Source organism: Panthera onca, chromosome E1 (assembly GCF_046562875.1).
Source record: "Panthera onca isolate mPanOnc1 chromosome E1, mPanOnc1 haplotype 2, whole genome shotgun sequence".
In the NCBI taxonomy this organism is placed as follows: Eukaryota; Metazoa; Chordata; class Mammalia; order Carnivora; family Felidae; genus Panthera; species Panthera onca.
The window spans coordinates 37,047,489-37,070,623 of NC_138352.1; the positions used below are offsets into that span (position 1 = coordinate 37,047,489).

Here is a 23,135-nt window from a genome sequence, read left to right on the forward strand (position 1 = left end):
CTTTAGACTAACACAACACTGATACAGGGGAAATACTCGTGAGGAGACAGGCATCTTTTATTAAATTCATTTTACTAGATTTCACATAAGTTGTTTTCTGAATCCTCCCAAGACAATTTCCTGGAATTTCTTGAATTTTAAAAATATTCTCCTTTTTGATGATCTTTTGATAACTATTTCCCTTGTTAAATCTGAGCTACTGTTGCAGTACCTTTCTAAAGAACAGAAGTAGAAATACTTGGTGCTTGGAGTGGGGCTGCTTTTGTATAGTTGCTTATGTGGTTTGTTTTTTTTCCTAAGGAAGGCTGAATTGCCTTTATGATCTTACTTATTTCAGATGGTTGTTAATATTCAACTTTCCTATGCACTTGTCCTATGCACATGTCCATAATGTTGGAAGAGATGAACCTTGTGACTTCTAGTCTTAACTTTTCTTCCTACAAACAGGATTTCTTCTTAATCATTACATAAAGATAAACATATTCTTAAAAGTTTCCAGTAACTTTACAACCTTCCTCAGTAGTACGTTTCAGCATTTATACTGAAAAGTTCTTTTGTAAGTAGCCTACAATAATCCTACATTTTTCTTCTTTCTTCTCTCTTATCTGTGGAGATTGAAAATGTATTGCCATCCTTCCTAAAATACTTCTTAACTGTGCTCATTGGATGAAACTTTAATATTGAAGTTTTCAGTAACTCTAAAGGTAAAGAGAGAAGCTTTTTTTAAAAAAAGATCTTGTGTTAATGGAGGCTATTCACCTGAATTATAGATTGCATCAATTCTCTTCCTGTTGGTGTTTTATTGTAATATATTTACATTAACATTTCTCTACTGATAATTTTACATTATAGTAATTGAGTACGATAGCTATTTTTGAGGAATGAGCACATTAATAATTTCTAATATCTGAATTCAAGCTTTACAAAGTAATTTATATAGAATACACTAAGCTTTTCATGTTTTAAACTTGAAAATATATGAGTATAAAGAGAAGTATTCATTTCCAGTTAACATATGGGTCTAGATTTTTAGCCTCTGTCTTAGGACAGGTACAATAATAGACCACCTTAAAAACTAAGATGAACCCTGTTCTAGAGTCCATTCATTCTCACTTTGCTTGGGAGTGCCTGGGGGTTATTCTTAATCTGAGTTTCTGTTTTGTGGAAAAAATACTTTTTTCTCTTAAACTTGTAAAGTTAAAAGCTAATAATTTTATTATGATTTGATGGGTGTATCCCCTAAACTTCAAAATTTTTTCATGATGGTTGACACCCATCTCTTTAATGTGACATATCATTTAACTTGAGCCACTGCTAATAATCTTTAAGACTGTTTTATTAACTTCGGATATATTTTATGTGATAATGCTAGCATATACTTGTCAAGTTACTTAATAGAAATATGAATATTTCACAGTATACATGATTTGCATTTGTTTGGTTCAGTCCAGCAGATGCTTGAATACCTTCAAAGTATAAGGTACCGTGCCAAGCACTATGTGACTTTCCTTGAAGAAAAGCAATCTCTACCCTTCAGGAGCTTATAGTCTAGGAGGAGAAATAAAATATTTATGCAAGTTCACATTTAGGAGACTAAATGTCAAAATAAATATAAACCAAGTGTCGTAGGTGAGAGGAAATCACTCTGGTTTGGGAATAATTACAAAAGGTTTCATGGAAAAGTTAGCATTTGAGATGGGACTTGAAGGCTCGACTGCTGTAATATAACATACACTGTCTCAATATAGTATTCATTGTTACGGCTAACCATCCACAATTTATCTTATTAAAAATAATCAAAATCAGATTTCCAACTTGCCTATTATAGTGACAATAAAGTGTAATCTGCTTTTTTTTCCCCAGTGGAGAAGTGATTATTTTGTTTATCTGTTTCTTCCAGGAAAACATTTAAAGTTGATGATATGTTATCAAAAGTAGAGAAAATGAAAGGAGAGCAAGAATCTCATAGGTAAGATAACCTATCAGTTTACATTAAGTGACATACTTGAGGAAAGAGGAGAAATTATAGTGATCATTTCTCTAGTGATCACCCCAGTATTGTAAGGAGTTAGAAGGAACCTTAGGGGTCAGTTGGTCTAAACTCATGCACAAATCAGGAATTACTAATTCTATAGCATTCGTGACAGAGAACTCTTAAGCCTCATCTTGAATACCTCCAACATTGGGGACTTGCTGTTTTCTAAGGCAGTTGTATTCATTATTGTTTATCTCTATTACCAGCTTCTTGCATTTTACTCTAAGTTTCTATAACTTCTGCAGTTGGTATTAGTCCTGCCACCTTATGTAAGGAGGGATAGAGACTCATATTTATGGTATACTTACTACGTACCAGATGCTCTGCCAGGTGCTACACATCACATTTCTTGTCAGTAATTGTCTTCAAATCTGAGAGAGGCTCTCTTTCTATCTTGACCTTCCCCATATTTACATCTTTCAGTCAGAATATTCCTAACTTTATTTTATACTTGAAATATGTTAATCACATTACAGTTTCAGAAACTTGACCCTTTGGATAGAATCTATTGTATGTTTTCAAGTGTAATACCCAGAACTAATCCCTAAATGTTCTGACTAGCCTAATACCTGCCTAAGCTAGATAGTGTGCTTCCGTTTACTCTTGATATGTCAAACTAAAGAAATTTGAGTATTATTTTAAAGAGACACAGGAACTTGGGTCGTTTTTATTTATTGACTACTTTCAGGGAGAATACAGAACTAAAAATACTGGATTTTTAAAAAATGAAGCTGGTAAAATTGCCACAGTAGGTTTTTTTCTCTTGAAAAAATTTTAAGTCGTATTGATTTAGATAGCATGTACACTGACTTAATGATGCCTCATTTATGATTTCTCATCTGTAGTAACTGGTGTAAAATGTGATTTTTGTAGTTGCTTATATTTTAAGTTTGGCTTTTGAATTAGGTTCTTTTGTTACTTGAATTGTAAAATCACATTTTTTATTTTATATCTTGCATTTTTGTAGGACTGAACTGTAATTTATATTTCCATATCTAGGCAGTCTTGACTTGTGAATAAGCTGTGATAGTCTATTCTGGAAGCTGAGATCCCAGCTCTTTACCTAATCTCTTAGTGCCCAAGGAGTGCCTTACAACATAGGACTGAGAATATTCTCAGTACATGTACACTTTTTTGCTTGAATTTCTATTCCAGATCCTTGTCTGGTCACCTACCGTAGACAGAGCTCTTGGGATCCTCAGGGTCTTTTTAATTTAAAGTATAAGCTGTAGAGTCAAACCCTGATCTCTGAGCTTCCTGCTTCTTCTGAACATTTTAATAGTTTGCTCTCCAGGTCTTTCAGGGTTAATGTGAGAAAGAATAATAAACCAAAAAGAAAACTTGACCCTTTTCTTCATCTTCCCCATCAAGGTTCCATGTTTATCACTGCTAAACCCTACTACTATCTCATTGTGATACTGGCTTTGATAAATACTACAGAGCTTCCCTTAGAATGTGTGTTGTGAGGGAGATCAGTAATACTGGTCAGTTCTCTCTGAATAATCACCCAATAATTTTGTTCCTTTTGACGCAGTGAGTTCAGTAGCTAGGGCAGTACTGTAACAGGGGTATATTTAACTCACAGAAACATCAGAGCTTGTAAGAATTTCTGTGATTCTGATAAAAACAACTTTTTTAGTCTTTAGTATCCAACTAGGACTAGTGAATTAGCCATCTGAACCCCCCAAGATCCCTCTCCCTCCTTCCCCCCTTCGTCTTTCTCTTTTTAAAAAAACTTTTTTTTTTATGTTTATTTATTTTTGAGAGGGAGACAGAGTATGAGTGGGGGAGGGACAGAGAGGGAGACACAATACAAAGCAGACTCCAGCCTCTGGGCTGTCAGCATAGAGCCCAACGCGGGGCTCAAACTCACAAACCATGAGATCATGACCTGAGCTAACGTCAGACGTTTAACCAACTCAGCCACCCAGGTACCCAGGAAGGCACTTTAGGCCCTTCGAGGTGTTGAGTTACTGTGCTAAGTGCTTCAGCACCTCCCACCCCAGTCTTTATGAATGTCTCAATGTCACTCCCAGAGTCACTAAAATGAACTGGGAGATTGCTTCATTTTAAGTTTACCCTAAGGCTCTATATTATTAAATTATTTGAATGTGTTTCTCATCTAAAATTAGGCATAATCCTGGGGTGCCTGGGTGGCTCAGTGGGTTAAGCGTCCGACTCTTGGTTTCAGCTCAGGTCATGATCTCATGGTGTGTGAGTTTGGGCCCTGCATCAGGGTGTCCAAACTTTAAAAAAAATACAGTAAAATTAGGCATAATCCTATTGTTCCACTGAACGTAACACATAGGATTGTAAGAAGTTCCTTACACAGCAATATGTAATGCCAGCACTGTAAAACTTTGTAAAATTTGGTCAAATTCTCCTACAAGAGAACAATACGAATCTTTGTTCTTCCCTGACATTAATTAGTAGAAGTTAAAATCTTAAGTCATACATAAAAACATATCTCTCTTCCATCTATATTTTTTATTCTGTACCATCTCAGACAGATCTTATTCAGTCTAGTTGGACCCTGGATTTGTTCAGTAGTGGTAGTCTGGGAGTCTTTCATTGGAACTCATGTTCTTTCAGCATTTCCCAAGTTACATTTCTACTCCTAAATCCCATGTATTTCATTCTCCAAAGTTCCAGAGGAATATCATGATACGAAAAATATTGTAGTCCCACAGCCCAAAAGTTAGAACAATCAGCTGCCTGACCTATTTATGACATTTGTAATAACTCATAAACCAAACCAAATTCCCAGCATTATCTGTGCAAAATGAAGCTAGTGTTCAAGGATCTTTTATTATTTTATATTCTAGATCTACAGTTGTCTTACCTAGTTACAGATATTGGCAGAACTTACTAGGGGAAGCAGCTGATAGAAGAAAGAAAAACATGGACACTTTATGGTTTTTACTTCTTTAACATGCCAGTCAATTCATGGCAATAGACCAGAATTGACATTTATAACCCTAAAACTCAGTAATAAGCCCTACCATCTATGAAGATTGTTTCTTTTCTTGAAGAATGACTTCTGAAAACTCCATACCAAGTAGCAAATTTTAGAAATTCATAGTGGTTGCACCTACAGTCTCAAGTTTTTCCTGCTCTTTCTCCTTGCCTTTTTTTTTAGTGTGATAGGGTATATTTAAAATATGTCTTTTTAGAATGTCTGAAATAATTCCTTATATCCTGTCATCTTCAGCTCTAATTTTGACATTCCAGTATATTATGAGTTTTAATTTATTTTGGGTTTTGACCAAGCACTGTGGCTTATTGGAGTAAATCTCTAGTCTTTCTTTAGTTTTATATCCTGGCACGATTCCAGGAGCCTTTTGTGCTGTTAGTACTACCAGTTTCAGAATTCTATAGTCATAACTCCTCTGACTTCTAAGTGTATATCCACTGGCTAAATGGTAGCATGAAAAGATTTCCAAATTTGAGTTGCTTCCAAAAGTGTTTCCTGGGGCCAGATGAGAAGCAAAATGTCTTTTCTCTCTTTCCCTTAATCATTATCCCTTCCTGGTCCACTGTTAGTTTTTTAAGAAATCCCCTTAAAAGATACTCGAACTAGGGGCGCCTGAGTGGCTCAGTCAGTTAAGCATCCAGCTCTTGATTTCAGCTCAGGTCATGATCTCATGGTCATGAGATCAAACCATGCTGGGTGTGGAGCCTGCTTAAGATTCTTCCTCTCCCTCTTCCCCTCCCCTGCTTGCACACCATGCTCGCTCTTTCAAAACAAAAAAAAGAGAGAGAGATTCCAGAACTTGAGCTTTTACTAGGGATATTTTCAAGCCAGTGTTTTTGTAGGTCAATAACATAAATTGCCTTTCATCGCTTTTTATTGTTGTTGTTACAACCTAAGCTTTTTGAGTTAGTAATCTTCCTTTTTTGAGCATCTTTTGTATAATGAAGTTTGGATCTGTTTTTGTCTGAGATTGTAGTTTTTTTGGTGTATCAGGTCCAAAATTCTATACTAGTCCTAGGGGATAGGATGATGAGCAAAACAGATGAAGGCCCTGCCGTTACGGAGAAAAAAGGCATAATTATATAATAATTACAATTAAAAAAATAATTGCTAGGAAAGAAAAAGATAGGGAAACTGGATGGAGCAGGAGAACCAGTTCTTGTTTGAGATGTTGGATTTGGGAATAGCGATGATCAGGGAGGCCTTCCTTTAAAAAATGAGCTGAGATATAGGAAAGGTGAATATAGGAATAAAATGGGGAGAGAGGGTGAAGAGATGGGTGATTCTAAATAAAGGGAATATTATACATATGTCATTTGAGGCCAGAGTAGCTAACTAGAAAGAATAAGGAGCGTGGTATTAGATAAAGCTAGAGCATATGGCCAAGGCCAGATAATGCAGAGGCTTGAAGGCTATTTGAGGATGTTGGTTTTTATCCCAAGAAACCCATAAATTACTTTAAATAGATATATTGAATTAATGTCATTTCCCCACCCTTCTCCTTTTTAGCTTAGCTGCATTTTTAAAACTTCAGCCTGCTTCTTTAACTCAGTTGTACATCTTTTTCACCATTAATAAGATCTTAGGTGTTTCTCCCCTTTCTGTTTTCTTTAAACAATCTTGTATTGACTATAAATTTTGAAGTTGTTTTCAAATCAGCATGTTTTCATGTTCAAGTTTTAGTTGTTCCTTTTTCAGAACATAAGCCATAGATTTCTTTTTACTTACCTATTCCTAAAGGTGTCTTATTGGTTGCTACTGAGCATATCTGATTCTTAAAATCTAAGTGTTTAAGAACAATTTTAAGGTGTTTCTCCTTTTATAATCTTTGGGTTTACAATAATTCCTTTATGTTTTGTCTGCTGTACTTCTGAAAGGAGATTTATTTATTTGTAATGGACTCCCTCACCTCATTCAACTTTATCTTCTCATTACAGAGTGTTCCCATCTGTATCTAAACCTCAGAAGATATGCTAGATTCCAGAATAATGGGCTTGATGTAGTCACCAATTCCTCAATTTTATACATCATAGCATTAAATATATAAGAAATTATACGTTAAATACGTTAAGTGTATACTTCTAACAGAAGTAGTTTATCCTGTTTTGAGGTAATATAGCTGTAACTCTAGAATTGAAGCCTTACGTCTACCACTATCAGATTAATGTGTACAAATTAGAGGCACTAATCTTGGTCTCTTTCCACCATAAAAACTTTGGTCCTTCAGTGAGATCTGGCTATTGGTTTTTTTGAGAGGGCACATTCTTAAAATTTGAGTTTTCTACATGAACGTCATCTCAAAATGTTAATTCCTTATGAATTTAAATTTATTTAACCTCATTCCGTAGACAGCTTTAGAATTGTTAGATGTTTATGCTTGGAATCTTACCTCAGAATTTCAAATTCCTGATATAGTTTGCTGTTGCCCCATAGCTTGCTTCCTCAGAAGATACAGATAGGGGGGTGCCTGGGTGGCTCAGTTGGTTGAGCATCCGACTTCAGGTTAGGTCATGATCTTGTGGTCCATGAGTTCGAGCCCTGCATGGGGCTCTGTGCTGACAGCTCAGAGCCTGCTTCAGATTCTGTGTCTCTGTCTCTCTCTGCCCCTTCTCTGCTTGCTCCGCTCTCTCGCTCTCAAAAATGTTAAGAAAAAAAAAAAAAACAGCTAGGGAACACATCACAAAGATGAACCGGTGTCTTGTCTTGATTAAGTTAGGATCATGTGCAGCCTGGAACCAAATAGGCCTGACCAGTCCTACATGTTTCTTTGCTTTCCATTCTTAACTATTAAGATGTGGATATAGTAGCCACAAGAGAGGGAAGAGGGTAGGGGCGCTTGCATGGCTCAGTCGGTTAAGGGTCTGACTATTGCTTTCGGCTAAGGTCATGATCTCACGATTAGGGAGTTCGAGCCCCACGTTGGGCTCTGCTGACAGCATGGAACCTGCTTGGGATTCTCTCTCTCCCCTTCTCTTTGCCCATCACCCTCTCATGTGTGCGCTCTCAAAATAAATAAACATGAAAAAAATTTAAAAAGAGGGGGAATAGAGTATCAGGAAGGGAAAGAAAATTGCCCTTTTTCCTTGAATGAAGCCAGCTATGGAAGAGGGCAACTAGGCCTCATTGTTACATTTTATTCCAAGTATATATTAGAGTTTTTACTTTTAGAAGGGGGAGGTACAGGGGAAATTATGCATAGCAAATCACATTCCCAAAGTTATTTTTTAAGTTGGTTAATTGAAACTTGGTGTTCTTTTTCTTTTTTTTAACGTTTGTTTATTTAAAATGTCTATATTTTATTTTTGAGGCGGGGGGGTAGTGAGAGAGGGAGAGAGAATCCTAAGCAGGCTCAGTGCTGTTATCGCAAAGCCCAACACATGGTTCAAACCCACAAACTGTTGAGATGATGACCTGAGCCGAAATCAAGAGTCAGATGCTTAACAGACTGAGCCACCCAGGCACCCCTGGAATTCTTTTTCTTAAAGAAACAATGTTATGGGACACCTGGGTGTCTCAGTCGGTTACCAGCAGGCGACTTCAGCTCAGGTCATGATCTCGCGGTCTGTGGGTTCAAGCTCTGGGTCAGGCTCTGTGCTGGCAGTTCGGAGCTTGGAGCCTGCTTCTGATTCTGTGTCTCCCTCTCTCTCTGCCCCTCCCCTGCTTGCTCTCTGTCTCTCTCTCTCTCAAAAATAATAAACATTAAAAAAAATTTTTTTTAAGAAACAATGTTAGGCTGATAGCTGAATGTGTGCTTCATATCTTATTTAACTCACAGTGTACCGTTTGTTATTTTTTATGTTTCGTTAAAAATTTTTGATATTTATTTTTGAGAGAGAGCAAGTGGGGGAGGGACAGAAAGAGAGGGAGACATAGAATCCAAATCTGTGAATGTAGAGTCCAATGTGGGGTTTGAGCCTACGAACCGCGATATCATCTGAGCCACAGTTGGATGCTGAACTGACTGAGCCACCCAGGTGCCCCTAGGGTGTACCATTTATTTAAAAACAAATTTTTTTTTTTTAGCATTTATTTATTTTTTGAGAGAGAGAGGGCATGAGTGGGAGAGGGGCAGAGAGACAGGGTCACAGATTCTGAGGCAGGCTCCAGGCTTTGAGCTGTCAGCACAGAGCCCGATGTGGAGTTTGAACTCCCTGAGCCGAGCCGCAAGATCATGGCCTGAGGTAAAGTCGGATCCTTAACTTACTGAGCCACCCAGGCGCCCCCCTAACAATGTACCATTTAAAACTGTCTCAATCCGTCTGTGGTAAGGGACCTTTTTGTTTGTCTTTAACTTTCAGTCTTTCATAGATAGATACCTTTGTAAATACACTTATGGATCACAAGCTTAGATGTTATGGCAATGTTAGATTTCTGTAAAAGTTTTTAAGTTTCCTCTGTTTCTTGTTGTGGAATGGAAACAAGTTTCCCCTGTGACCTCAGTTTGCAGAACACATTTTGAATAACACAAATTTAAAATATTTTCTGGGGTAGATCAATGTCAGATGTTTCTGGCATTTCAGAATTGGAATTTAGAATCATATATTCTATAAAACAATGTAAATAATACTATAAGCAGAGCACTGAAGTATAATGGGCCATGATCCCTGGCCTTAAAAATCTGTTACTCTAGGGGCACCTGACTGGCTCAGTTGGTAGAGCATGCAACTCCTGATCACGGGGTTGTGAGTTCAAGCCCCATGTTTGGCATCGAGTTTTAGTTTTAAAAAAAAACCTATTACTCTAGGAGGACATCGCTATTCTTAATGAAAAGCATTGCTAGGTGGTAGGGACACTGATGTAATAAAAAGATTGTGTGTGAAACAACGACAAAAAAGTGGGAAATAAAAGTACTTGGGATTAAGCTCTGATCATTAAGCTCTGGGATGGTTGGGTGTGGGACCATTGTAGAAGAGGATGAGTACTTTGATGGATACTTTATTATTTTATACAAGCCTCACAGTTTTGAGAGAGCTCATTTCTTCATTTTACAGATATTAGGTCACAGCTCATAACTGAGCCAGAATTTAAACTTGGATTTTTCTGTCTCTGTTTTACCATTGTATCTAATTTTCCTATGTAGGGCTTTAGTGGAGATAAAAAGAAATGGGAGCCATATTCTAGACAGCAATTAGACAAAAGATTTGGCAGTTGGGGCTCATTGGAAAATTTGGAGAAAGGAATGATGTTTTAAGAGAATTAACCTGGCCTTGAGATGTAGGTTTAACTCAAACAACGAAGAATAGGATAGATGGGTTGTAATGGATTATCTTCTAACATGTGGAAATTATAGAATAATCCTCTTTGTCTTTCAGTTATGCTTTGGAGTTTCGGTAATTCTGCTTTGTAAGGTGACATTTATGAAACTGTTTTTTTTTTTAATAGGAAAGTGCTTGTTTTCTTCTAGTAAAATGACATGTAGATTTTGTAGATGGCAGATACACTTTGTAAAATCAGCTTTGGATATAACTACCATTCAATAAAATACACCCACCTTAAGAGTATAGAGTTTTGACAAATGTACACACTTGCATAACCATAACCACAACCAAGATAGAACATTTCTATCATCTTGAAAAATCCCTTTGGGCCTCTTTCAAGTTTGTTTCCTTAATATACTTTTTGGGTGGGGATGTGCATTATATGTAGTTAGATTCGGTCTTTTTGGTGTATAGTTCTGAGTGTTGACAACTGCATGCAGTCAGGTAGCAACCACCACAATCATGATAAAGATTCCTAAAAATTCCCTTATGACCCTTTTATAGTCAGCCCTCTTCTTCCCCACCCCTTCTTTTAAAACCTGATGCATGTCAGAAAGTGAGTAATATACATTATTTACCTGTTTTCAAGGATCCTATTCTATCCCACTTATATTTTGTTGATGCTTAAGTTGTTATTGTTAGTTTTCCCCTTATATTTATGCTTTCTAACTCTGCTTGGACCCTTACATTTCTACTCTTTCATAATCATTTTGTCCTCTATTGGTATCCTAGCATACTTAGTACTGTTCTAGAAATGCCTTTTGAGACCACTCACCCTGTAGTTTTTTTAGCATACAGTTTCATGGCTTACCTCAGTAAGAAGATAGAGACATTCTCACATTTTCTGTTGAAGGATCACTCTCCTTTTACTTCTCTAAGAAAGAGAGGAATCCTGGGCATAGTTACACAGCTAATCTCTTTATAGTATGACCTCATTTTCAATCATTACTTGCTCCTTAAAACTCTTTTGCCTCAATGTCTTTACATAACTCTTCTCTGATTATAAGAATGACTAGATTGTCACCATCATTAAAAAAAAAAAACATACAGCCATACCCTTTATTGATCCTTATTGTCTTTTACACTAGTAAATTTTTTGATTAAGGAATCAATATTCCTTCCCTTCTCCAACATCTGTTTTCTATAATCTGGTATCTGTCAGTATCACACTACAAAAACTGTATTCTAGAAAGTTATGAATGGCTCCTGGTCAACTAATAGATTGCTCTTTCAGTTTAAAGGTACTACAAAAGCCTATGGATGTTTCTGTTTATTCTGTCTCATCTTCATAGTTTTTCCATGTCAGTTGATGATTCTCAAAACAAAAGGATCAGTATAGTTTATGTTTCCTTTTCCATTGCTTCTAAAACAAACAGTGAAAATGACATGTTGAAACAATAAATTACAAATCTATAACAGATCTGTAATTGTATATTTCACCCCTAATGGAAGAAGAAAATGATGGTTCTGCATCATTTGTTAGGAGATTGAATTTCCCCAGCTTGAAAATATTCAAGCATTTTTGTATGGACTCAGCTACCCTTATCAAAATTTTCTTTTTAAGGCCTGGGAAGGGAAATGTGTTCACATTTTATAGGTAGATGGTACTAAATTACAGTAAAGTATTTGCTGATCTGTTTCTTTTCTGCCTTATTCCTTTGGTATTTTTTTTAAATTTATTTTTAAATTTACATCCAAATTAGCATATAGTGCAACAATGATTTCAGGAGTAGATTCCTTAATGTCTCCTACCCAATTAGCTCCTTGCCCCTCCAGCAACCCTCTGTTTGTTCTCTGTATTTGTCTCTTATGTTTTGTCCCCCTCCCTGTTTTTGTATTAATTTTGCTTCCTTTGGTATTTTTGTATGGTGTATTTTTATGTTTTGTTTTTCATAGGCTTGTGTGAAGTTGTGGGCTTGCATAGAATTAAGAGTAAGAAGGTCAAACATTATTTGTAGATTACCTGAAGTAACTAATTTGATTTCAATCTTAATTTTTAAAGTTTGGCTATTTTTATTATAGAGTGTTAAAGTGATAAATTTTTTTTTTTTGTTTTTTTAGCTTGTCAGCTCATCTACAGCTTACATTTACTGGTTTCTTCCACAAAAATGGTATGTACTTGAAAGTAAATGTATTGGCATTCTAACATCAAAACACCTTTGTGAATGTAAAAAATTATTTTGCATGTATGTATAAATTTCTAAAATTAGGGGTGCCTGAGTGGGTCAGTCAGTTAAGCATCTGACTTGGGCTCAGGTCATGATCGTACAGTTCATGGGTTCGAACCCCGCGTCGAGCTCTTTGCTGACAGCTTGGAGCCTCGAGCCTGCTTCGGATTCTGTGTCTCCCTCTCTTTCTGCCCCACCCCCCTCTCTCTCTCCAAAAATAAATAAACATTAAAAAATATTTATAAAATTATATTTAATGGAAAAGATGTCGATTCTGATAATTCAGTTTCTCTTTAGTTGATTTTTCTAACAATTCAGTTACTGCTTTATGTGGTCAATGATGGGATGTGGAAGATACAACTTGTCACTCTTTAAACTTTTAAAGTAGTGGTTCTTAAATTTTAGTGTTTGTAGAAATATTTTGACAGTTTGTTTAAAATATGTATACCTGGACCTACAAAGACTCAGATCTAGTAGGATATAGCTTTGGTATACCAATGTTTGGTAAAACTTAAGAGTCTGCATTTTAATAAAGCACCAAAAAATTCAGAAGTTGGTTGTCTCAGGAATAAATTTTATGAAACTGGCTTAAAAGCTTTTTTAGGTGGACCTTATACATAAGATCTTGTTCATAGCCTGGTTTCCTTATTGCTTTCCTGCTATTGATTTAAGTTTTAAGTAGATTTTGAAATTGTTAAAATTATTAGTGTTGTGTGTGATCAATCTTGAAGGTCAGTGTTAGCTGCATCTGGCTTATGTAGAAATAGATGAAATTCCACCTCTTCACTCTAAATGGTACTTTTTAGGGCACTAACTATTGCTATAAAAAAAGGCTATATAATATTGTCTTACCCATCTCAGAGTCATCATCTTTCCAGAGATCATAACTAGAAAATGGGAAAATCTGTTCATATAAATAAGTTTCTTAGATTTTGTTATTTCTTACTTCCAATGTATTTTGAACTTCAACTGTCTTAGAATCTGGAACAGGTGAAGCGTCTCCTGAGTCGAACCCTTTCTGCATAAACATTTTTAGTTGATGTTATTGCATCCTCAGTTTTATTTTTTTTTTATTTGTTTTTGAGAAAGAGAGTGCGCACGAGCAGGGGAGGTGCAGAGAGAGAGAGCGTGACAGAGGATCCGAAGTGGGCTGAGCACTGACAGCAGGCAGCCCCATGTGGGGCTTGAACTCATGAATTGTGAGATCATGACCTGAACTGAAGTCAGACGCTCAACCAACTGAGCCACCCAGGCACCCCACATTATAATTTTTAAAAAATACAGTAATAAAACAACAGAAGCAACCACTGCTACCAGTGGAATATATCAATATGTTAGATATTTTACAAAGAGAAGTATATTATCTTAAATGTCACTTCATTAAAAGAAGTTAAAGTATGCTAGGTAGAGTTTCATTTGGTTTCAAAATGGATAAAATGCCACTTGGCTTATCCATCTTTAATTATCGTGTAATGGAATAAAATCTTTACAAGAAACATGTCAAGTTGGTAATCCTTGGTATTGTTTAATAAGAAACAAAGTTTAATAATAATATATTAGAACACTTTGAAAACCCTTATCAGGTTTTTTTATGTGAGAGGTTTGAAATCTGGTCAGATCTGTATTAGCAGCTACTGTAACTTTAATTCTAGCTTTACCTTAGATCTGGTCCATTTTTTTTTATATATAAGTAAACTGAGTAGCATTTTTATGTTTTTTCCTAAATTACTTATAATCATCTTGTAGAGTCCTTTTTTCTACTCATTCATTTTATTGGTTTTCTGTGGTACTTTGAAGGTACTCTGGGGGGCACCTGGATGACTCGGTTGAGCCTCTGACTCTTGATATCGGCTCAGGTCATGATCCAAGTGTTGTGGGATCAGGCCCCGTATTGGGCTCCACACTGAGCATGGAGCCTGCTTAAGATTCTTTCTCTCCCTCTGTCCATCTCCCCTGCTCACATTCTCTCTAAAATAAAAAATTGAAAAGTAGTAATACAGTACATGGATCATAATACTTCAGAAGCTTATAGTTTGAATTTTATAGTTTCGTTAGCCCTTTGTTCCCAGGGATGTACATAAAACATGTAAAGTTATTCATAACTGAAATTGGTGATGGATATTAATTGAATATTTACTAATTAATGTTACTTGATTAATATTTAAGTTGAATTAATTTTACTTAGTTGAAATTAACTGGATAGTAGTCTGATTAAACTTTTTTCCTGTCTACATAACAAAAATATGTAAAGTTCAAAATTGCTCAAACTCAAAGTTTTAATTTTTTCTCGATGTTACTGAAGTAAATAAGAAAGTAAACTCTGTTGATACTTCTGTTTCCAGAAAATAATTTGCCACTTTTTGAAAATTAGTGGAAGTTGGGAAGAAGCAGCTATATTGCCTCTCTTGTCTAATTAAGCTATATTTATACTTGTTTTTTTTTTTAAGAAACCAAGATAGAAAAGCAACATTAAGATTCCTAAAATGTGATTATTTTTCCTTTTGTTTTTTATTTTTTATTTATTTATTTTTTCCTTTTGTTTTTAAATGAAGACTTTTCTTAGCTATTACTACTTGAAACTGGTTAGAATGAATATACAGATTATTAGGGTGCTATTTTCATAGTTAGTATTGTTTGGAGAGTGTTTTTTGTTACTGCATTTTAAACATTGGATTTTTTTTTTCTGCTGTATTAAAGTTTTTTATCCTGGATATAACTTTCAAAGATACTAATTCAAACGTATTTTGTGTACACACCCTACATAAGAAGAATGTTTTCAAGTAGAAAAAAGAGTTATCCAAAATCTCAGAACAAAAATTAAGTTTTTTTATGTCTTGTGGATTCATCTATTATGGTAGTTCTATATATATTATTGAAACAATGATAAATGATTAGTTTGAACTATTAATAATGCCTTTAGGATTGAAGACAAGTATGTTATAGAAAAGTACTCCTAGAATCGCAATTTGCAAAAGCCTTTGTTAATTAATTGATACAGGGAATATATATGAAATACAGGATTTTTTTTTGATTTTTTTTTTTATTCTTGTCTTTTTTATTTTGATTTTTTTTTTAATATATGAAATTTATTGTCAAATTGGTTTCCATACAACACCCAGTGCTCATCCCAAAAGGTGCCCTCCTCAATACCCATCACCCACCCTCCCCTCCCTCCCACCCCCCATCCACCCTCAGTTTGTTCTCAGTTTTTAACAGTCTCTTATGCTTTGGCTCTCTCCCACTCTAACCTCTTTTTTTTTTTTTTTTTCCTTCCCCTCCCCCATGGGTTTCTGTTAAGTTTCTCAGGATCCACATAAGAGTGAAACCATATGGTATCTGTCTTTCTCTGTATGGCTTATTTCACTTAGCATCACACTCTCCAGTTCCATCCACGTTGCTACAGAAGGCCATATTTCATTCTTTCTCATTGCCACGTAGTATTCCATTGTGTATATAAACCACAATTTCTTTATCCATTCATCAGTTGATGGACATTTAGGCTCTTTCCATAATCTGGCTATTGTTGAGAGTGCTGCTATAAACATTGGGGTACAAGTGCCCCTATGCATCAATACTCCTGTATCCCTTGGATAAATTCCTAGCAGTGCTATTGCTGGGTCATAGGGTAGGTCTATTTTTAATTTTCTGAGGAACCTCCACACTGCTTTCCAGAGCGGCTGCACCAATTTGCATTCCCACCAACAGTGCAAGAGGGTTCCCGTTTCTCCACATCCTCTCCAGCATCTATAGTCTCCTGATTTGTTCATTTTGGCCACTCTGACTGGCGTGAGGTGATATCTGAGTGTGGTTTTGATTTGTATGAAATACAGGATTTTAAATTAAAATCCTTAAGATTTGTAAACCCAGGTAGTAAATAATATCCTAGTTTTTGCTATCCTGTGTAGGCTTTAGAGAAATTCTGGGAAAAAGATAAAAAACTAGCTATTTTTCTTGTGAAATTATATTATAGTTGTTTAGGTAACTTTTACACTGTTAAATATTTTAGAAATCCATTATTTTAATCCCTTTGGTCACAAGGCCTGGTCAAATCAAAGAACTTCTCTGGTTTAACATCGCTGTGTATTCAAAATGAACATATATAATAATAACTAGTTCAGTTTAAGTGTATCTTTAAGTAATTTTTGTAATAGATTTTGGGAGAAGGAAAAAACCTTTTAATGTTAATTTTGTGTGTGGTTGTCTCTCCTGAATATTTCATTCGTGTTTTCTGCCATGAAGCTTTAACTGTATTTGTCAAAAAATATTTTTGATTAACAGTGTATTATATTCTCTTATTGTTGTAAATGTTAAATCTTTATAGCCAAATAAATTTTACTTATCTTTATAGCCAAATAAATAAATATTTTTAGTATTAAAGTAATTGAGCATCTATCTTACTTGAATCAAAAGAAAATCACAGTATTGTAGGAAGGTAATTACAATTGTGTTGTGAAAGGTTTATTTAAATGACGATGAAGGCTTTGAAAGAGTTTGCTGCAAATTTGAAAATGATTTCGGGGGAAAAATGAGTAAACTTCTGAGAAGTATTCATTATAGGAAGTCTTTTGTTGGAAATTACTTAGGAAAATGAGTATGATATTTATATTAAAAAAATACATTTTAAAGTATTGATTTTCTGTTTAGATAAGCCATCACAAAACTCAGAAAATGAACAAAATTCTGTTACCCTGGAAGTCCTGCTTGTGAAAGTTTGCCACAAAAAAAGAAAGGTAACATGTAAAATGATACTGGTAGATTATGTGGAATAATTTTTTTAATTGAATATGTTTGTGCATATGTATTGTGCTTTTTAAACCTTGAAAACTTTTAAGTATGTCGATGCTGAATTATAAAACTCATAGCCTCTTTTGCCAACCTTGCAGACTCATGTTTTTTTCTGGACTGGCTGTAGATATCTGCATAAAACTTTCTTCTATAGGAGTTTGACACTGAAGGAAAGAAACTATCTTTTAGCATCTTAGGACATAAATTCAGTTTCTGCTCTACCACTTCAGTCTCTTAGCTAATTTTTTTTTTAGCTATTTGAACCAATTGAAATTTAAGTAAGGGCTGAGTTACCTCGTGTAACATTACTCTCAGGAAAGAAATTTTGTTGCCAGTATTATCAGCCATTGCTGATAATTTTTATTTGTTGCTTCAAATTTTTATTTGTAAGATTAAATCATTTCATCATAGAAACACATGTTACGATAGTTAAATTACCTTGGCAACCCACTAAAGCCAACAGTTATACTTCTGGTAGCTTCAAGAGCTAGGGTATTTTAAGAGTAGGAATGACCTGTATAGAGGTTCCTATTGCTGATGTTCTTCCAAAATCATGGTAAGGTGATACAGGGCTTGAACACTACTAGAGCACTTGTATGGAGTGCACTAAGGTGATAGACACTAATAGACAGTGCAATCCTGGTATGCATGATAAACAGTGATGTGAAAATTCTTCAAGATATGTTATATTCAGGCAAAAAAAAAAAAAAATGAATACAACTATAGTGGCCGTTTTTGTGTTTCAAAAAAATAATAGATGTAAACATTTGCTTAGAAGGATATACACAACCAACTGCTAATGTTAGTTATCTTTGGAGTGTAGGACCTGGGGAAGTGGGGCGGACTTAAATATTTCTCATTTTATACTCTTTTGTAGAGTAGAATTTTTTTTTTAGATAATACGAATATGTTCTATTTTCAAAAAGAAGCTGCTAACTTGCTCTAAAGGTCTTCCACATCTTCTCAGTTTTCAATTATTTTTTTTCAGTATAACTCCACTTATATAATTATACACTTGATCTCAGCCAAAAGGCCAAGAAGCGATTCCACTTATATAATTATAGAACGTTACTCATAAGATGATTAATATTGCTTTTATTAAGCAGCATTTAAATATACGGATTTACTATTTCATAAAGTTGACAGTGGTGTTATTATAATTTTCTCATTTCTAATGGTCCCATCAATTATTTTGTTAAAGTAGAAGATTTAAGGGAAAAGATTATTAATTTATATGAGCTTAACATTTTAAGCCTGGTTTTAATTCTATATTTCTAAGGTAAAAGTATTTCAGATGACCACCAGCTAAATATTGTATATACTGTATCATTATCTTTATTACATTGGATTGGATAAATCCTCAGTTGTGTTAAGATTTGGTATATGGTTATTCCAAATTTTTTTTTGTTTCATCACAATTTTCAGAACTATGGTTAGAATTTCAGCATGCCATTTGGTAATGATGTTTCCTATATCTGTGATTAGAAGTTTTATTATAACTCATATAATTGCATATGGATAAATAAGTATAATTTCATAATCTTTGCCTTTGCAGGATGTAAGTTGTCCAATAAGGCAAGTTCCTACAGGTAAAAAGCAGGTGCCTTTGAATCCTGATCTCAATCAAACAAAACCTGGAAATTTCCCGTCCCTTGCAGTTTCCAGTAATGAATTTGAACCTAGTAACAGCCATATGGTGAAGTCTTACTCATTGCTATTTAGAGTGACTCGTCCGGGAAGAAGAGAGTTTAATGGAATGATTAATGGAGAAACCAATGAAAATATTGGTAATTTTTGTTATAATAATTTTAATTTATTTTAAACTTTTCTAAGAAAGAAGTAGAAGTAAATTGCATGCATTCTAAAGGCATGGCCTTTATCTGCAAATCTTTTACAGTCTGATAAGATCATTAATCTTACGGTAGCTTGCCCTGGATCTTAAACTGTTGGCTATTGTGCTGTACTAGGTATTTAATCTGTAAAGTTCTCATTGTTCCATGACGAAACGTATTTCATGTAGTAAAAAAAAATTATATTAAACAGTGGATAGAGAAGACTGGTATTTCAAATTAGTCTCTCAGCAAACAGAATTTCATCCCCCCTCCCCCAGAATTTTATTGTGAAAAATTTCATACATACACAGCCATTGAAAGAGTTTATGTAGTGAACATCTAACTACCCACCGCTTAGATTCTGTAATTAAGATTTTACTGTATTTGCTTATCACATATCTATTCCTCTGTCTTCCCAACAGTTCTGAATCCACCTTTGAGGGAATCATTCAACCAAAATATAGGTGCTGAGGATACAAAGATTAAAACATCCAGTTCTGTCTTCCAAAAGGTCACAAAAACTGACCTAAGAGTACAGAGATATAAATAATTTTAGCAAAATGATGAGTGGTATAATAGAGGTACATGTGAAGTTTAGTGGAGAAGCCCCTTGGGAGAAATAATCTTTGAGTCTTGAAGTATCCTTTGAAGTTCTTGAAAAATAATGATAAATGAGGATTTTTTTTCTCCTTGCCTAGTAAGGACATACACATATGGTAAAACATAAAATTGAAGAGTGTAAATCTGGATATTGTATCACAACTTAATCGTAATTTATACGTAATTTGGGATAAGGGACCATATACCATAAATATGACATTTTTGTTTGAATATGTGATTCATGAGAAATGTTTGTGAAATACAGATGTCAATGAAGAACTTCCAGCTAGAAGAAAACGAAATCGTGAAGATGGGGAAAAGACATTTGTTGCACAAATGACAGTATTTGATAAAAACAGGTAATGTTGATGGACAAGTGAGGTTCCCATAATGTTCTAGAATGTTTTTATTCTCAAGCATAATATAGTGTGATATTTCTTTGCCAAATTTCTCTTTATTCTTAAAAATGAAAAAATGTGTAAATACTGAATTTTTCTCTTTGTCACATAGAAAGCAATAAACACAGACGAGTTGTTACTGGAATGGCTCAGTTAAGATTGTGTATTAGGCATGTATTTTCTGAGTGTCCCTTCTTTGTCAGACACTGTTCTAGGTTAGTGAAAAGGCAAAAGAAAAAAAAAAAGAAAAAATCCCTCCCTTCATGGAGCTTAACTTCTAGTGGAGAAAACAGACACCACTGCCCCCAAAATTCTATCAACTAATGTCACTTAGTGATGAGTGTTAAGTGGTTGTTTTATAGAGAAAGCCTCTAGGAGAAGGTAATATTTGAACAGAAATCTGAATTAAGTGGGCCATGTGCGCATCTTGACACTATGTATTTCCTATAGAGATAAGGAAGAAACCTGTGTGTCATCATGTAGCTCTATGTGCATTTGGCACAGGGTAGCAAAGACGACCTGGATCTGTCATCATCTCTGCAGTTTTCATTGGGTAGGGAAGCATCTTAGTGCCAGTGAAGGAAGATCTAGGAAACAAAGGCAGCATTTTTTTTTAAATGTTTTTATTTTATTTTTATTATTTTGAGAGAGACTGAGCAGGGGCGGGGCAGAGAGAGAGAGAGGGAGACACAGAATCTGAAGCAGGTTCCCGGTTTTGAGCTGTCAGCACAGAGCCCAGAAAGGGGCTTGAACTCCCAGACCATGAGACCATGACCTGAGCCCAAGTCGGACGCTTAACCAACTGAGCCACCAGTAGCATTCCTTTGTGACCCAGTTGGAGAATGGAACCTGTAATATGCCATGAGTTCTTGTTTCAGGCTGCTTGCTAGTGGTTAACACAGTTCACTAATAGGTATAGGAGAAAGAGCCAAGGACAGCAACTAGTACATTCTCCCTACTCTTTAGAAAGTACTAGATTGTTGCTTTATGTAATCACTTGTTAGCCACCAGGTAACAAGGTGGCCTTTAATAGAAAAGTAAAGATGGTTAGGAAAAATGCCATAAGTTCTGGTTACTGTATTAGAATAAATCACTTAACATCACTATTAGAATATATCACTTAATATTAAAACAATATAGTGTCTTTGTGAAGTTTAACTTACGAGTTAAAGATTTATTTTTTAATGTTTATTTTTGAGAGAGAGAGTGCAGGGGAGAGGCAGAGAGAGAGGGAGACAGAGGATCTGAAGCTGGCTCTGCGCTGACAGTAGAGAGCCTGATGTGGGGCTTGAACTCACAAACTATGAGATCACCTGAGCCGAAGTCGGACGTTTAACCCACTGAGCCTGCCCGGCACCCCATGAGTTAGAGATTTAAATGGAAAACAACAGAAACAAATGTTCTAGGAGATAGTAGTTATGTCTGTGGGAGAAGCAAGTAGGATGCAGCACAGTGGGCTTTGTTGGTGTTGGTCAGTGTTCTATTTTAGGCAGCACGGGGTGTGTGTGTGCGTGCGTGCGTGCCTTTTAAAATTCTTTCTACCTTATATATGTATTAACACATTCCTTTTATTTATGAAATACTGTCTTTTTTTTAAAGTTTATTTTTAAGAGAGAGAGTGCACGTGTGAGCAAGTGAAGGGCCGAGAGAGAGGGGGACAGAGTATCAGAAGTGGACTCTGCGCTGACAGCAGAGCAGAGCCTGATGTGGGGCTCGAATTCACAAACTAGAGGATCATGACCTGAGCCAAAGTCAGATGCTTAACCGACTGAGGCACCCCTGAAATACTGCTTTCTGTTTAATAAATAAAAGTACCAAGAAGAAAACACAGAATTTTCCCCCCACTTACATTGAAAATTTCTTTTTTTTTTTTTTTTTGGTAATGATTTTATTTTTGAGTAATCTCTACACCCTATGTGGGACTTGAACTCGCGACCTTGAGATCAAGCATTGCATGTTCTTCCCTACTGAGCTAGCCAGGCGCCCCATTATGAAAATTTCTGAACTATGAAAAAGTTGAACAATAAATATCGTTAATACCCACATAACCCTTCGCTGTTAACATCAGTTGTTAACGTTTTACCTTTGCTTTATTTGTGAATGTGTATTTTATTCTTGTGCTTAACCGTTTGAAAGTTTGTGACACTCTACTTTCATTCCTCACTCCTAAAGTATGTATGTATCTCCTGGAAACAAGGACGGTTCCTTCATAACCACAATACACCTGTCATACTCAGGAATTTTAATACTCTTCCCAGCTGACCACAATAATGCCCCCCCCCCATAGTTATTCCCCCTCTTCCACCCCGCCCCCAGTCAAGGGTTGTGATCTGTGAGCTAGTTGTTAATTGCCATATCTATTCAGTCTCCTTCAGTTTGGGATAGTTCTTCAACCCTTTTTCTTTTTTCTGTTCTTTCTGCCTTTGCTACACTTTCTACTGTTAATTATAATTCGTATTACGTTGTTGTACATTGAAGTATAGGTGACACGTGATACTCCTTTTGGGGATACAACTAGTAATTCCAACATAGTGATTTGACAATTCCGTACATTTTGCAGGGTTTGCAATAAGTGTAGTCCCCATCTGTCACCATAGAAGGTTATTACGGTGTTACTATGTTCCCTATGTCGTACTTCTCATCCCTGTGACTTACTTATTTTATAACTGGAAGTTTGTACCTCCTACTCTCCTTCACTTCTTTTTTTTTTTTTTTAAGTTCGTTTATTTATTTTGAGAGAGCGCACACATGTGTGTGCAAGTGGAAGAAGGGCAGAGAAAAAGAATCCCAGGCAGGCTCAGCACAGAGCCCAATGCGGGGCTCAGTCTCACACGCCATGAGATCTTGACCTGAGCTGAAATCAAGAGTTGGACGCTTAACTGACTGATCCACCCAGGAGTCCTGCTTTCACCTATTTTGTTTATCCCCCACACCCCTCCCCTCTGGCAACCACTAGTTTGTTTTCTGTTTATGCACCTGTGTCCTTTCTCTTTTTGTTGTTTATCTGTGATACTTTTTAAAGTACAGGCCTGTAGTTTTGCAGAACGTCTCTCGGTTTGGACTTTTGTGATATGTCCTTATAATT

The 23,135-nt window shown here is 35.6% G+C and overlaps 1 protein-coding gene across 2 annotated transcripts in view; it reads left to right on the forward strand.

Moving 5' to 3' along the window:
- SUZ12 (SUZ12 polycomb repressive complex 2 subunit) overlaps nucleotides 1–23,135 on the forward strand; it is a 44,512-nt gene that overhangs the window by 5,407 nt on the left and 15,970 nt on the right. The window contains exons 4-8 of one of the 2 annotated variants that reach the window (XM_078437498.2): nucleotides 1,901–1,969; nucleotides 12,329–12,378; nucleotides 17,080–17,165; nucleotides 18,776–19,007; nucleotides 19,918–20,011. In XM_078437498.2, the coding sequence (XP_078293624.1) occupies nucleotides 1,901–1,969; nucleotides 12,329–12,378; nucleotides 17,080–17,165; nucleotides 18,776–19,007; nucleotides 19,918–20,011 (531 nt within the window). The remainder of the gene's footprint in view (nucleotides 1–1,900; nucleotides 1,970–12,328; nucleotides 12,379–17,079; nucleotides 17,166–18,775; nucleotides 19,008–19,917; nucleotides 20,012–23,135) is intronic. The other variant, XM_078437499.2, reaches the window with a different exon arrangement.